The 16625-nt window shown below is 36.0% G+C and overlaps 1 protein-coding gene across 2 annotated transcripts in view; it reads left to right on the top strand.

Annotated features, from left to right (window-relative positions):
• The window catches only part of NOX4 (NADPH oxidase 4), a 152697-nt gene that overhangs the window by 27757 nt on the left and 108315 nt on the right, over positions 1–16625 (top strand). For both annotated transcript variants that reach the window (XM_060102762.1, XM_060102763.1), the window contains 3 exons: positions 4247–4344; positions 7949–7976; positions 14662–14734. In XM_060102762.1, coding sequence (XP_059958745.1) covers positions 4247–4344; positions 7949–7976; positions 14662–14734 — 199 coding nt within the window. The remainder of the gene's footprint in view (positions 1–4246; positions 4345–7948; positions 7977–14661; positions 14735–16625) is intronic.

Consider the following 16625-nt stretch of genomic DNA (forward strand, 5'->3'; position numbering starts at 1 on the left):
GAAACTTAAATGTGTGAAAATTAGAATGTGAAATGTGCATTCACAGAATATGATTCTATCAAAATTATATTTGTTAAGTGTTTCTTTGATATTAACACTTGGGCAGAAAAGCAAATGTCAAAATTTGTGGAAATTTATCCTGCTTAATTCCAAGTTAAAATATGAAGTGAGAATCTTGTGGTTGTTAAGAGCCATTTTAAAATAAATTTTTATCCTGAGCATTTATATGATACTTTTCAAATTTTTGAAACAGAAATTAATTAATGTATTAAGTACAGGTACTCTGGAGACAGATTTTGTAGGATCTATCCCCAGCTACCCTTCTGCCTTACCGAGTGACATAATCTCTCTGATCTTCAGTTTGTTGTTAACTGTAAAATGGATCGACAGTAGCACCTATCTCATGGTTTTAAGACTAAAGTAAGAACATGCCTATGAAGTTCTTAGGATAGAATTAGTTATTATAATTTACAACCTCAAGGGTAAATTATCTCAGTGGCATAGCATCTGACATTTTCATCTCTTCATTATTTGATAGGACATAAATTATCTCAGTGGCATAACACCTGACATTTTCATCTGTTCATTATTTGATAGGACATAGGTGTTTTGATACTTGGGACATTTGATCTGAATATTTGTGTATGGCCATTTTGAATCAGAAGTGTTTTGGTGTAGCTATTGCCAAGAAATCATTAAACTTTAAGCTTTTCAAAAATTGCCAAGTATTATTGAAACAGGCATCTTCCCAGTGTTTTATCCCAGAACATCTTCCCACTGGTAGTTCCCACCCTGGAAATGAGAGATGGGGAGAGGCTCAGGGATGGGCTGAAGACTTCAGTATAGCTCAAGGCTAGGAATGGAGTAAGAGTCCAGGATATGATGAGGACCAAGGGTGTGGCCAGGGTTAGGGTTGGATTAGAGCTAGAGAGAGTGAAAGTTCAAAATGGAGGAGGATCGGGAAACGCTGGCTCATTCATAACTTGATTTGTTCTAAATGGGAGTTGTGTCCAAATATTCTGTTCAGTTGGAGAACAGCTGAAAGACTCAGATAGTGTGGAGTATTGCCATGAGTGAGTATGTGTTCCAGAGGGTTTGCCTTCTGCCACTCACTAGGGGTCTGACTTTAGGTAAGTCACCTTCCTTAACCTTAGTCTTCTTATCTGTAAAATAGGGATGAGGAAATTCCCTGGCAGTCCAGTGGTTAGGAGTCCATGCTTCCACTGCAGGGAGCCCGGGTTCGAACCCTGGTTGGGGAACTGGGATCCTGCAAGCTGAGAGGCGCAGCCAAAAAAAAAAAAAGAGGTGATTCCACCTACCTCATTGTTTTGTTATGAAAATTAAATGGGGAAATCCATGCAAAGTGCAATGTTTTCTCTCTTTTGCCTAAAATTAGAAGCCCTGAAGTCTTTTAACCTAAAAAGCCTTTTAAGGAAGGTGAATGTATCCCTTAAGGCTGTATCTCATACGGCTGTTACCTAGGACTTATTTTCGGGAGAATTCGGAAAGAATGGTAATTCCTCTAAGGATGCCCTTACACTTTTTTTTTCTTTTTTTTTTCTTTTTTTTTTCGGTATGTGGGCCTCTCACTGTTGTGGCCTCTCCCGTTGTGGAGCACAGGCTCCGGACGCACAGGCTCAGCGGCCATGGCTCACGGGCCCAGCTGCTCCGAGGCATGTGGGATCCTCCCAGACCAGGGCACGAACCCGTTTCCCCTGCATCGGCAGGCGGACTCCCAACCACTGCGCCACCAGGGAAGCCCTTCGCCACCAGGGAAGCCCGCCCTTGCACTTTTGAGCCATGTAATATGTAATGAACATATAAACCTTTCATTTAAAATGAAGGAGTTTTTTTCCTATAGATTTTAGAAGTACTGAAGCTATAGGACACAGACAGTTTTGCTTCTATAATGTTTTATATCTGTGCCATAGTTGAGTCTCACCTAGACACCCTTTGTTTATTTCTTTGGAACCCTGTCCTTGCTTATTAGTTAATCCACTTTCAGTTTCCTCTCCATTTTTTTTTAACACCTTTATTGGAGTATAATTGCTTTACAATGTTGTGTTAGTTTCTGCTGTATAACAAAGTGAATCAACTCTACATATATCCCCATATGCATTCCCTCTTGTGTCTCCCTCCCACCCTCCCTATCCCACCCCTCTAGGTGGTCACAAAGCACCGAGCTGATCTCCCTGTGCTATGTAGCTGCTTCCCACTAGCCCTGTCCATTTTTTTATGGGACCCTTTTCCCTCCTCTAATTTGGTCATTGGCAGGAATTTAATCCTTTAAATAACTTTTAGGTTATTTAGCATTCTAGCCCTTCTCTCTCACTTTCATTTGTCTTTGTGTGTAATTTGGAACTCTTGGCTTACCTATGTACATCTCGTATGTGAGGTTGGAGGGGTCATAGAATTTTCTAGTTTCCAGGCCATGTCTTCTTTTGAATCTCAACACTCCATATATCAGTGTAAATTGTAATAGTTTCCTAAGCAATTTAGGTTCACTTATCTCATTAAGCCTCTTATTTCTGTCATCACCATTTTACAGAGAAGTAAACTGAGGCATTAGTAGACAAGAAATGTGGCCAAGAAAACAGGTTCTCTAACTAATTAAATATTGTTCTTTCCCATACATTACAATGCGCTGTTAATGTTAACTTTATTTCACCTACAAGGAAAGGTTGGGAAGGGAGGAGGGTATTACATTTCTGTGCAAAATGTCATTAGCTTCTTTCTTGTCCAGGCTTCTCAAGATAATTTTCCTTTCCCTGACCATGCCGAAATGAATTTGTCTTCAACTCTCTAATAACTTCCTAACACTTTTATCTCTAAGTCAGTTGACTACTCATTACTGTGCCATTGTAGGTAGCTTATTAAATGCTGATCATCATCTTCCTGAGTTTTTGTCCCATGAAGTGGTTACCAACACTTTTGCTATTGGGTTTAAACACTATGACTTGAATCTGTGGATTGTGAAAAATGTTAACTGGTTAAAAGCCTTTTCATGAGCCTATATTTTAGGTTGAGTGTCGGTGTAGTATACAAGATATATAACAGGTTTGGAGCTATGGGAGAAGTGAAAGATGTGGAAAATCTAAAGTACAGCGGTTCCCCCTTATCCATGGGGGGATGTTTTCTAAGACTCCCAGTGGATGCTTAAAACTGAGGACAGTACTGAATCCTATATACTGTTTTTTCCTATACAAACATACCTGTGACAAAGTTTAATTTATAAATTAGGCACACTTAGAGATTAACAACAATTACTAATGATAAAATATAACAATTGTAATAAAAGTTACATGAACCTGGTCCCTCTTCTCTCTCAAAGTATCCTATTGTAGAAACTTAATGCCTTTTCTATCTTAACTAAACATGAGTTGCAGTTTGAGGTGTGACAGCAAAGTGAGTACGAATTTCTTTTCTCCTTCCACTTTCCTGGATAGACGATTCATTCTTACCAAGGATCTTAGCAACCTCAACATACGAAATTTTGTCCTTTCCTTATTAAGTCGAGAACTTTCACCTCTTCATTTAAAGGAAGCACTTTACAGCTTCCTTTGGCATAAATGAATTGCCAGTATCACTACTCTTTAAGTTTGGGGCCATTATTAAGTAAAACAAGGACGACTTGATCACAAGCACTGCAATACTCCAGAAAGTTGATCTGATAACCAAGCCAGTTACTGAGTGACCAACGGGTAGGATGTGCTGGACAGAGGGATGACTCACATCCCGGGAGGGATGGAATGGGATGGGTGGAGATTTCATTACACTCAGAACAGCATGCAATTTAAAGCTCATAAACTGTTTATTTCTGGAATTTTCCACTTAATGAATGTTTTCAAACCACTGTTGACCACAGGTCACTAAAGCTGCAGAAAGTGAAACAGTGAATAAGGGGGGATTACTGTATTCAAGAGCTGCTTAAATGAATACAAAATTCCCATATTATTATACACATACGTGTGTGCATGTGTGCCAGTGTGTGTATGTGTGTTTTTAACTCTTGACTTACTAGGGTTATTTTATTCCAGCCTTTGAAAATTCTGTTTCTTTACATGATTTCTCATACTAAAACTGTCTATAATTAAGATTCTTTGTGCTTTTAAAACTTCCCTTTTAATTGAACATTTTATTGCACACATAGCTGTCAAATTGTGACCCTGTGTTTACTTAAAGAGAGGAACTGACTCCCTCTTATAGAGCATATGTGAAAATCCCAGTGATTGGTGTGATTCTATAGGTGTGCACGTGGCTGCCCACCTGGTGAATGCCCTCAACTTCTCAGTGAACTACTGTGAGGATTTCGTTGAACTGAACGCAGCAAGATACCGAGATGAGGTGGGTGGTCTCTGTCTTCTCATTTTTCTTTCACTCGTCGTGAGATGACTAATAAGGGTCTGTGATTTTCACAGAAAATTTGTACCTTGCTGCTCCTTTTGAGTGCTTTTAAAATGCACTTGTCAAGTTGAGTTTTATTCTTTTCAGTAGGAAATATAGGTAATTACTATTTCACAGTCTCTCCCATGAAAATGAAAGTTCAGAGAGTGTCTACTTTTTATATTCTGCAGTGTTCAGAAGGTTGCCACTCAGGTCTGCCTTCTGCCTCCCAACAGCTTTTGTCTAATTCCTGTTGCTTGGTGGAGACTGTTGACAGTGTCATTACAGGGTAAAAATCCTTCAGTACAGTGCTTTGGGGGGAAAAAGGCAGAAAAGAAGGTTGACTATTTGAGGATCCTGGACCATCAGTTTTTTGACTTAAAAAGACTGTTGACAGTGTCATTACAGGGTAAAAATCCTTCAATACAGTGCTTTGGGGGGAAAAAGGCAGAAAAGAAGGTTGACTATTTGAGGATCCTGGACCATCAGTTTTTTGACTTAAAAAGACTGTTGACAGTGTCATTACAGGGTAAAAATCCTTCAATACAGTGCTTTGGGGGGAAAAAGGCAGAAAAGAAGGTTGACTATTTGAGGATCCTGGACCATCAGTTTTTTGACTTAAAAAGATTATTGAGTTTTAATGCTTTACTCTGTTTTATTTTGTTTTTAATTCTTATAGTAGGTGACCTTGAGCTGAATTCTATAGTGGGAAGTATCTAACTTAGGGGTGCTTTTCTCCATGTGAAGCTGCCCATGAAATGAAGTTATATGTACAGCGTGCTGGGCTGGACCAATGAACAACACACGCACAGCCCTAGTTAGGTGTGTGTTGCTCGGCATTTTCATCGTGCCCTCTGGCTGCCTCTGACTCCCAAAGCCAAGACTGCATCAACACCGAAATGTTCAGGGTCCCATGCGATCAGAACCCCACCCCGTTCTGCTAAGTGTGGTAGTGACTTAATGGATTGTTCTCCATCTTCCCCTTACATATCACCAGAGTTCTCTAGATTAATACTGCTGTGACCATGTGCTTGACCTCCCTACCAAAACAAAACAAAGGTCAAAGTAACAACAAACAAGCATAGACATAAATCATGAATCCAAAATAACAAGCAGCCCTGGATAAATCCCATAACTATACCAGTATTTTTTAAAACACCAATGTAATTTCATTGATCTGGGTTAGGGCCAGGCACTAATATTTTTAAAAAGCTCACTAGTGATTGTAGAGTGCACCTAACATTAAGAACCATGGAAAAGTCTAGCTCCTTAGCATGCTGGTGGAAGCTCTTCACATGTAATGATTTCAGAGCAAAGCTTCCATCTCTCCCTGTCTCTCATCACTTCTCTCATTCCTCTATCCTCCTCTGCCCAAATCACATGGGGTTACTTGTGTCTTACTCCCACCATGCAGTTTCCTTTTTTATCTTTTCCTTCTTTGCTTCTCTCTTTTGCTTTCTAAATTCATGTCTTCAATAACTACAATCATCTTATCATTTTATTACAATATACATTTGCTTAATATTCCAATATCTTAGTCATTTTAAATTTCTAGTTATTAAATTTATTTCACTTTAAGAGAGATATAGGCTCAATGGAAAATATTTTAAAACTCCCAAGTAAATGAAAAGCAAAAGCTTCTCTTCCAAAACTAGCCACAGTTAATGATTTTATGTTTTCTTATAAGATATTTGGAGTGGTATTTTATGATATATATTCTTCAGCAATTTGCAAATATATGTATTGTGGCTTGCTGTATCGGAAAGTATACATCTGCCTCATCCTCTTCATATGAATATACCATAATTTATTTTTAGCCTTTTCCTTATTCACAGATGTTTAGCTTGATTCCGAGTTTTTGTCATGAACTGCATGCCAATAAATTAATTTTTTTGTACACTTCTGCTAGGCAGATTCATGGAAGTAGAATTTTGGTTTCAAAGTTATACACATTTTTAGTTTTGATGGACAAATTGCCTTCCAAAAAAGATTCACCGGTTGATACACTCTACCAATTTTATCAGAATGCTTATTTCTACACTTCACTTGTTTGTAAAAAAATTTTGCTGATCTGATGGATGAAAAATGCTAACTTATTTTAATTTACATTTCCCCTTTTTCCCCTTCCTTCCTTCCTTTTCTTCCTTCGTATCTTCCTTTTTTTCCCCTCCCTCTCTTCTTTCTTGTATAAATATTTTTGAGTACCTAGTAGGTACCAGGCCATGTACTAGATGAAGATGAAAAAATATACACATACACAAACACACACTCACACACACATATATTACATATATAAACAGTTATATTCTTCTGTGAATTGTCTCTGAAAATGATGGATTTATGACATGCACCTTATTGTTCTGCTCTGTGCTTTCATCCTGTCTTCTCCACATCTCCAATGACCCCTCCATCCTCCAGTTTGTGATGGTGGCGCATTCCTGACAGCCTAGCTCAGTTGGCCTAATCTCGTCCTCTGTGAAACAGTCTCTTACTCTTCTTCTATTCCATCTTCATTCCCTGGCAATATTAATTGTTCCATCTTCTGAGTTTCCAGAGTTATTTATTCATATTGCTGGTATTACCACTTTGTTCAGCCCATTTGTATTTTTACTAATTTTTTATGTATTAGGTTACTCTAGATTAGCCTTTAGTCATGTTTCTTACATCAATGGTAGAATTCATTTGACCTAAACTGGATGAGGAGTTATTCTTGGGCAAATGGTCCTTGTTCAAGACCCCTAAAATTGTATCATATAAATGGCTTCCTACTTTGTATGTAGCCTGGCCTGACCCCAGATTCAATGGAGGAATGAGGAAAGAAATTCAGAAGTTGTACAATATTAGGCACCCTTAGGATGAAAAATTAATCCATATTCTACTGGGAATTGATCTAAAGTTTTCCAGAAGACAGAAAGGGAGTTGACTTCAGTCCATTATAGCACAAGAATGTAGTTTAAAGCAAATATTACAATAACAATATTAATGTGTTATATTTCTGAGTAGCAGGAACCTGTCTTTCTTATTTGAATATCATCACTTCTTTTTATAGTAGCCTTTGAAACATTTTAGTTCTCAGTTAGTACTTTCTGTACTGAATTTACACAGTACAACCCCCCTTACATATTTTATCACTTTTGATTCTCACTATCTTGACACTCATTAGCTGCAGTTTGGCAATTGTGGTAGATAGAGTATATATTAATGTTTCCACAATATAGGTAAGGTATTGAGCCACAAAATGGTCAAAGGGTGGGCTTCTGGCCACTGCCACTAGCTCATAATAGCTTATAACTGGCCATGAAGATGAAAACCTAGGCTTTCTGACTCTTCATACAATATTCTTCCTTTTTCAGATAGCTAAACTTCTTGGAATTGGGTTTTGTATGTATTATAATCTCCTGTGATATCATAAAAACACTATGAAATTCAATTGCCTCTTATTTCCATTGGGAGAACAGTCTCTTACATACCTAATACATGGCTCTTATCTCTCTCAGACTCACTGCAGAATTTTATGTTATCAGTGTTTTATTTATCAGTCAATTTTTTTTCCCCTTTTTCTCAGGATCCTAGAAAACTTCTCTTCACAACTGGTAAGTTGTTACTCATTTCTGCTTCTGAAGATTCAGGGAAATCTTGGAAATTAAGCATCATCAAATTACACAGCATTTAGATATATGCCAAAATACAACATGGAAAATTTGCATATGAGAACAAATGATTAGGAGTTCAAGCATACAGTTGCAATGGAAACAGAGGGACAGGGCAAACAGTCAGGGTTCAGATGAATGAAGAGTAAAAGTAAGCAAACGCATTTGCCTTTCATATATTCTTTCAAAGAAAATAACATAATGCCTTATGCTTATTGAGGGCCTGCTATGTGCCCACTGCTTTGACAAGTACTATTGGAGATAATATATATGGACCAGTTCTCTGTCCTCAAGGGTTAGAAAGAAACACCAAGCACTCTGAGTGTCAGTGTAGTTCTTCTAATTCAGTAATTTAGTAGGATATTTTGTGATCTTAAAACCCATGGAAAAAGAGGAGAAATTGTCATTAAATTAAGTTATCTTTCTTGAAATGTCTTCTTTCTCATTTCTAATTTACCTTTCCTTCTCAAATATATTGTCCATGAAATCTCAGTATAGACTATTCATTTGTTAAAGCACATTTGAACATCTCAAAATTTTGCCCTGATGTTAGTACAGTTCTTACTATTTTCTTCTTTTTCTCAACCTTACACTTATAATAATGAAAAAGAAACTGTATTTGATGGATTTTTTTTTTTTTTTTTTTTTTTTGTGGTACGCGGGCCTCTCACTGTTGTGGCCTCTCCCGCTGCGGAGCACAGGCTCCGGGTGCGCAGGCTCAGCGGCCATGGCTCACGGGCCCAGCTGCTCCGTGGCATGTGGGATCCTCTGGGACCAGGGTACGAACCCGTGTCCCCTGCATTGGCAGGCGGACTCCCAACCACTGCTCCACCCTTGAGGGATTTTTAACTTGTATTTCAGGGACAAGGACGATTGTGTAGCAGAGATGGTCTATCATAAAGGCTTGGCTGTACTCCCTTATTAAGGATCAGAATTGCATATGGGACTGAGGCATGATTCTGTCAAATGCATTGTTTTTCTTTTGAATCAATTTTATGATGAAAATAAGAATAATTGGGGTGTTTTCCACCTCCATGTCGCAACTACATGTTTAGATTGATAATATATATATATTTTCTGCCTATCAATGTATGATGCTTGCCATTTGCAAAGTACTCATTTCAGTTTTCTCTTTAGGAACACAATTTAGTTTTGTTTACAAATTTGCTCATTGAAAACATGTTTTTATTCAAGCCTTAAGAATTAGGTGAGAAGCAGAAGGGAGAAAAAGCAGAAAAACAAAACTTAATGTATGAATCAATGTATTTTTTGGTTCATATGAATCAGTTTAAGAGAAATAAACAAGAATTTTGTTTTAATATTATCTTGTACAGCACAGAGTATAGTTGAAGACTTGGAACATTTGAAATGCTTAAAACAGTTCAGTTTACAAAGATATAAGAAGATTTCTTATATGACAAAGATATTACCCTAAGAAACTTAGTAAAATTAATACTTCTTTATAAGTAGGTGATCTCTCCACCTAGCTTGAAACACCATCATACTATGTTCTTTCCCAGAAGTTCCCATGAGTGTATTGGGCTAGGTAAAGATGATACTTAAAAACACAAATTCCTGATTCCAGCCTAGAGAGAGTCCAGTTTGGGACCTGCCTATATGTTTTATTAACCTTTCCACTACTGGTTTACCCTTTAGTGAGCATCTCATTATACTCTTGAGCATAACTTCTCAACACTACCTACCTTTTATCTACTCTCTTACTCTCTTTTTTTCACGTGGTCAACTCTTGCTTATCCTTTAAGTCTCAGTTGACATGCCTATCATGCACAGATTTCTGCCAAATTTCACTAAGTAGAGCTGGTCTCTTCTTGCCCTGGGTCCCTAAAGATACATAGTGAAAATACTATGAATAATTTATTTCCTTGCATATACTGTAGAATAATTATTACCTTACATATACTGTGTTTTCCACTCAAAGGGGAGATTCTCCAGTGTGGAAAAGGGATGCCCGTAGGGCATGCAGAGAAAATATTTTCTGTGGCATTTCTGTCAATACAAACAACTTGAATTATCCAAAGTCAGCATGTCAGCATCACTTTAGTGGCCTAGTTCCAAAAAGTTTCATGAAAGAAGTACTGTGCTTGCCATCAGGTGCCATCTACTTCACAGGGACACAGGCCCCCCCTTAAGTATGAGGCTAGAGCTCCTCAGGCATCTGGTTGACCCCACTGAATAGTAGCAAGTGAGAGAACAAAGCAGAATCTAAGGATGGTAATGGGATGAGTGACACTGTTCACTTAGTCCAACTTTGAATTCACTTAGTCCAACTTTGTGTTATGAATACATCTCTGACTGAGTCTATTTCACAACTATCTTTGAACATTGTCAGGCACAATACCTAGGAAGAATAAAGTTCCTGATGAAGAAATGCATGCATGTTTTTAGATGTTCTGATGATAAAACATATTTTCTATTAGTTGATATATTTCTTGAATTTTAATTTGTTTAATGTTACATAGAGTCTTCTCTCTATATATCTTTAAAAGTCTTTCCATGTAACCTAGGCCTAAGAAATAAGGTTGTCTTGTAGAAAATAAAGCTTGTGGCAGCACAAGTGACATAAAATATGGGATTTAGACTCACTAAATAAGAAATGTTAAAGACATTTCAATTAAGAATTTATAGAATAAAATAAGTTTAATAGATTGAATTATTCAAACATTTTATAATGCTTACTACATATCACCAAATTTAGTAGTACTTGTATGATGAGAATAAAATGCATAGTATCTAATTTTATTTAGAAAAAACCTCACAAACAAATAAAATTATGTCTCCAATTATGTTTGTAAAAACAAGATAATGAATACAAGATGGTATATTTCTGACTATATCTGGGTATGGATGAAAATGATCTTTCAGTTTCATCTAGAAATGGCAATATAGTGCAGTTATTCATTTGAAGGGCTACTAATTAATTAACCTAATATGCATAGATAAAAGAGTAATAAGAGTAAACATAACAAGCATGTTTTTTCCTAAGGAAACAAATATAGGTTTTGCTTCATAACTTGAACACTGAGAGTTTACAGTGTACTTCACTTTGACAAGTAACTTTCCCCAGTGAGCTTAGACTAGCACAATAATTTCTAACCTGTGCTTCCTGACTCTTGGAATATGTGTAGCAATAGAAGCTAATTTATTGGGACTTGGCTGAGCTGTTGTCCAGCACTAGGTTAGGATGCCCTTTGATGTACCTCGAAAACACTCAATGCTTAGCATTCTTTCAGCACTTAATACCCTATATTGCAATTGCCTGCTTACGCTGTCTCCCACACTGGACTGGGATTTCTTTTAGAGCAGGATTCATTTTTTCCTCTAGCACTTAACAGTACAGTACAGATGCCTAGAAAATATTCACTGAATGGATAAAAGTCATTTATTTTTAAACTCTACTACTTGTTGCATAGATATTCTCTACAACATTCCAGATAATTGGTTGGCCAACCTGTTTGTTTAATTCCAGTAAATAAAACCATAGCTTTTTTTTATTTTTTTTACTGAAGTATAGTTAATTTACAATGTTATGTTAGTTTCAAGTAGACAATGAAGTGATTCAGTTATACATATGTATACACGTATATTCTTTTTCAGATTCTTTTCCATTATAGGTTATTACAAGATACTGAGTATAGTTCTTTGTGCTCTACAATAGCTCCTTGTTGTTTACCTATTTTATTCAATATATATAGTAGTGTGTATATGTTGATCCCAAACCCCTAATTTATCTCCCCCCCAGAATCCCCTTTGGTTTTTAAGTTACCCACCCCACCCTTTTATTTTGACCACCATAATTGCAATTTTTTTCATTGCTAATTATAAGTCAGTTTTTTTTCTTCATTGCTCTGAAGTCTATTACTCTATAAATTACAAACTCTGTTCCTTTTGTACTTCTGGGAGACAGAAAGGAAAAATGAATTCTTTAGATAAAAAAGTTAACTTCATAAATCTGAAAGAACCTTAAGAAGTATTGAATTGATCCTCAGTTTACAGATGAGATTCAGTGAGCTAGGGGTTTGGCCTAAGGGACAGTAACAGGACCGCAATCCCAGAATATACATACATACCCCAGGTTGTCTGGGGCCTCTACTTCATGTTGAATTCAAATTACTGAGGTCAACTATTTCACCCTCTCTAAGTCTTTCCAGTATGTTTTCCATGCTCTGCTCTAAAAGGTGTGCTCTAATTAAATGTTTGAGGAAGTATCTCTTCAATTTTACACTGGTTTCTTGACTTTAGTACTTCTCAGAAGCTTTACATTAATGTGCTCTGTGATTCTTCAAGGAATGGTTATAACACTTTTGAGTAATATAAATTAATACCTCAAAGAATTAATGTTTAAATAATACCCTTTGGAAATTATAACTTTGTTCTAAACATACTCTGTTTTTTCAGGTGCCCTGATGAAGTGATTTGCAGACATTCTGTAACTAATCTTGGCATGTTCAGGACTACATAGGAAACCTTGTGTGTAGACACAGTAGACATTCATGAAGCCTCAGTAAAATTACTGGAAAGGCCTCTCCAAGCACAAATTTTACATTTTAAGTGAAATTAGTTGAAGCCAGAGAGACAGACCTCCTTTTTTTTTTCTTTAAATTTATTCAGTTACAATTGAAGCACTCTGAATTATACATATGTAAAGCATGCTACTTGATTGGTTTTGATATATGTATACACATGTGAAACCATGATCAAAATCAAGATAACAAATATGTCCATCATTCTGTCCTGCTCTCTACCCCTCCTAACTACAGATCTGCTTTCTATCACTAAAGAATGCTCTGAATTTTCTAGAATGTTGTATAAAAGAAATCATAGAACTTATGTTTTTTCAGGTTGTTTTGGTGGGGGAGGGCAGTCTGGCTTTTTACACTAAGTCTAATAAATTTTGTGATTCATATGTGTTGTCATCTATGCATAGTTATGTATCAACAGTTCTTTCTTTTTAAACTGCTGGTTAATTTCCACGTACAGATAAACAATTATTTATCCATTCATCTGTTGATGGAAATTTGAATTGTTTACAGGCCTTGAGTATTAAAAATAAAGTGGTTATGCACATTTTTTAACACGTTTGGGGTGGATATATGTTTGTGTTTTGGGGGGGTATATTCTTGGGAGTGGAAAAGCTTGGTTATTTTGTAGGCATGCTGTTCTTTTTAAACAGGATTTTTCTGTGCTATTCATCCTTTCATGTGAACTAGTGTAGTTATCTTGCTCTTCTCTTACCCCCTAGGAAGTAAGTACTCACCTGGGGCAATGGGAAAGGGAGTACCCTACAAAACAAGTGTAGAGAAGAGATGATTTGGATTAGGCATATCTGGGAAAGGCAAGGATTGTTAAGCTTCCAAATTTGTGTATTGGGAAGAGTGAAAGGAGAGCATATTCCAGTATTAAGTTCCAAAGACCAACTCCCTTATTTCTCATGTGTCCCTTTACAAGTGGAAACTTGTTTCTATTGTACTGGGATTTCTAATGTTATTTTCCAATGATTCTAAACCCTCTGTGATCCTAATGGTGCACATCACTGTTGCTCTTATATTGTCCCCAGCTTGTTTGCTTCTGCTGGTGGCTTACAGCCCCTGATGGTCCTTCTGTTTCATAGGTGGTTCCTTGTCAAGAAGAAGAGTGGGGGAATGTCTATACTTTTGGAGGCAGAATTGTTTCAATACCTTTTCTACAAAGATTTAAGATGGAATCTCTCAGCTAGGTCATTTAGTACTTATTGTTGCTTGTATGATTATAAGAGTAAATAAAGGTGACTTATAGACAGAATATTTTATTTGGTAGTAATAAGATAATAAGAAATGAGGCTATTGTGATTTTAACTCTTTGATAAAACATATCACCTATTCACCTTGGATGTGCTGTATGAGCTAACACTAGATTTGTAGCAATCTATTATGTCAGAATTAATTTTGAAAATTGACATGTTTGCACACTTTAAAAAATATTATGTACTATCAGAAGCACTGATTTCAAAATGTCTTCCATTCTGAGGGGAAATACGTCTGCAAGTGTTCTTAAAACATCAACACTGTAACTTTTTTCTTCAAATTCACCATTTTTTGTTCTACACTCGAAGTTGCAGTTTTTAGAAAGGTTCAGGTTTTGTTTATTTTTTCTTGAAAATTATTCTAGATAGTGAAGCCCAAAAGAAATTATTTGACATTGAAACTGAAGGAGCTACTAGTTCCATAAAAGCGGGGAGGTGAGAGTAAGGAGAGTTTAGTACTGTGGTGGAGAAAACCAAAACAACAAGGGAGTTGAATGTCAACCCTGTCCTGTTGTATTAATTATTGACTTTTGTTATAGTATGTACCTATAAAAGTATGCACATATTCACCATTCTGGGTAGAATATTTGAAAATACCAAAATGGACTCTTCTGTTAAAGGTGGAAAAGACTCTGCTTTGTCCTAAATACCTTGAAACTTATGCTAATTCAAAAAAGACTTTTTTAAGAGGGAACATACAAGGAGACATACAATTTGAATTGGGCTTCCCACAGATCAGCCTAGTACTTTGAATTTTAAGGTAATAACTTTTTGTACATTTTTTCTCAGCATGACTTAAGTTAAACATACTTATGTACATTTTTATAGTTCCTGGCCTGACAGGGGTCTGCATGGTATTGGTGCTATTCCTGATGATTACAGCTTCGACATATGCAATACGGTGAGTGTCAGAGCCATTATTTTGATGTTCCTTGGTCAGATTATTTAGACTTCCTTAAGATTATCTTCATTTTCATATGTAGGAAATGTCTCGATTAACCTGAATGTTTAGCCAATGCAATATTCTGGTTACTGGACTGTTCTGTGTAACTAAGAGGGGAATAGAGAGGCATTTCTATATATCATTTCCTGTTTTAGAAAAATCTCTTTCTTTCAGTCAAATATTCTGGGTTGTAAGGAATTGTGTATGGAGGCTTTCCAATTACATGTTCTAAAGTGGAATAAAAGGGGGCGGGGTGTGGCTTATGCTTCAGTAACTTAAAACAGGACAGGGAATTACTATATTGTACACCTGAAACTAATATAATATTGTAAGTCAACTATACTTCAATGAAAAAAAAACAACCAGAATAGGACTTACTTGCAAAAATGACCAAGATGTTGAACTAAATGATAGTAGACAGAAAGCGCCGTAAAAGACTTCGCTATATGTAAGAACCTGCTAAATAATAAAGGTGCCATTATAAACTTATGAGGAAAGTAAGGCTTAAGTGAATTAAATTCTAGATAAATTACTGAGTTTACTGTAAAAATTATACCATTAAAGATTTAAAAGAAACTTTAAGTGGATATTTATCAGCTCTCATAATGGACAAGGAAAAATATAGGAAATATTTGGCTACCTAAAAATATGAAAATTAAAACTCCTGAATGTCAATATACATTATAAAACTGAAAAATAAACATGCTATTGCAAAAATTATTACACTCACATGGAAGTAGTACATTCTTAAATTTGAATAGTTTAACCCACAACAATTGAGAAATATGCTATAGAAATGGGTAATTATTATGAATAGATAAGTCACAGAAGAATACAAAGTGAGTAACACAAAAATGAAAAAATACCTAATTCCACTTATACAAAATACTGAAGATGTATAAAGTGGAGTCTGGGTTTGGGGAAACAGGCCCTCCTGCACTATGATTGGGTTTGTAATTTATAAACATGTTTCAGAGAGCAATAGGTAATGTGTATCAAAAGCCTTACAAAATGTGTGTCCTCTGATGTCATAATTCCACTTCTAGAAATCTAGATTCAAAAAGAAGCAGATCTGTGCAAAAAGGCATATGTTACAAGGATGCTAATGAGCTTGTTTATGATAGCAAAAACTGACCCATGTAAAGGTGACTCTACTGGCTCTTGCCTAAATTGGGGATTCTAAAGTTTCTAGGGGTTGTATCAGAATCATCTAAGCTTTTACGAATACCTGCCCGCCACCTCCAAGATTCTAATACATGAATATCTACCGAGATATATGAAATAAAATAACTGTTAGTCTTTACTTCTCTCAAACATTCTAGGTTGTGTTTATTATACCCATTCCTCTTCAAACTCTTTGTCCTCCCCCAGGACAATAACACAAGGTGTTACTTTAAAGTTATACACTATCCAGGAAGATAAGAGAAAATTTTAATAAACACTTATTTAGTTTATCTCCATCTGAGTTTCCTTTGAACTACTCTCAAAATATATATTGGGATAGAAACATTGGTTGTCTTAGAAGTCATTTGCAAATTGAGAATATTGATAAAAAGGACAACAGAAGTACGTATTAGCAGACTATTGCCTGCACCTTCGCCTTACATCATACTAACTTTAATATAAACAGCTGATTTTAATTCTTTCTATGTATCTTTATTTGAAATACAAAGAACCTTCAAAATGATAAAGTGTTACTTATAATTTTTGTCAGTTCTCTCTGCAGTGGTATGTTAATACTTTGATATTAATAGATAAATCTCAGATGAACTCATATTTTAACTTTCAATTGTGACATGTATTTGAAAGGATGCACGATTTTTTTAGTGAGATGGAGTGTAAAGTGGAA

This window comes from Mesoplodon densirostris, chromosome 7 (genome assembly GCF_025265405.1).
Source record: "Mesoplodon densirostris isolate mMesDen1 chromosome 7, mMesDen1 primary haplotype, whole genome shotgun sequence".
In the NCBI taxonomy this organism is placed as follows: Eukaryota; Metazoa; Chordata; class Mammalia; order Artiodactyla; family Ziphiidae; genus Mesoplodon; species Mesoplodon densirostris.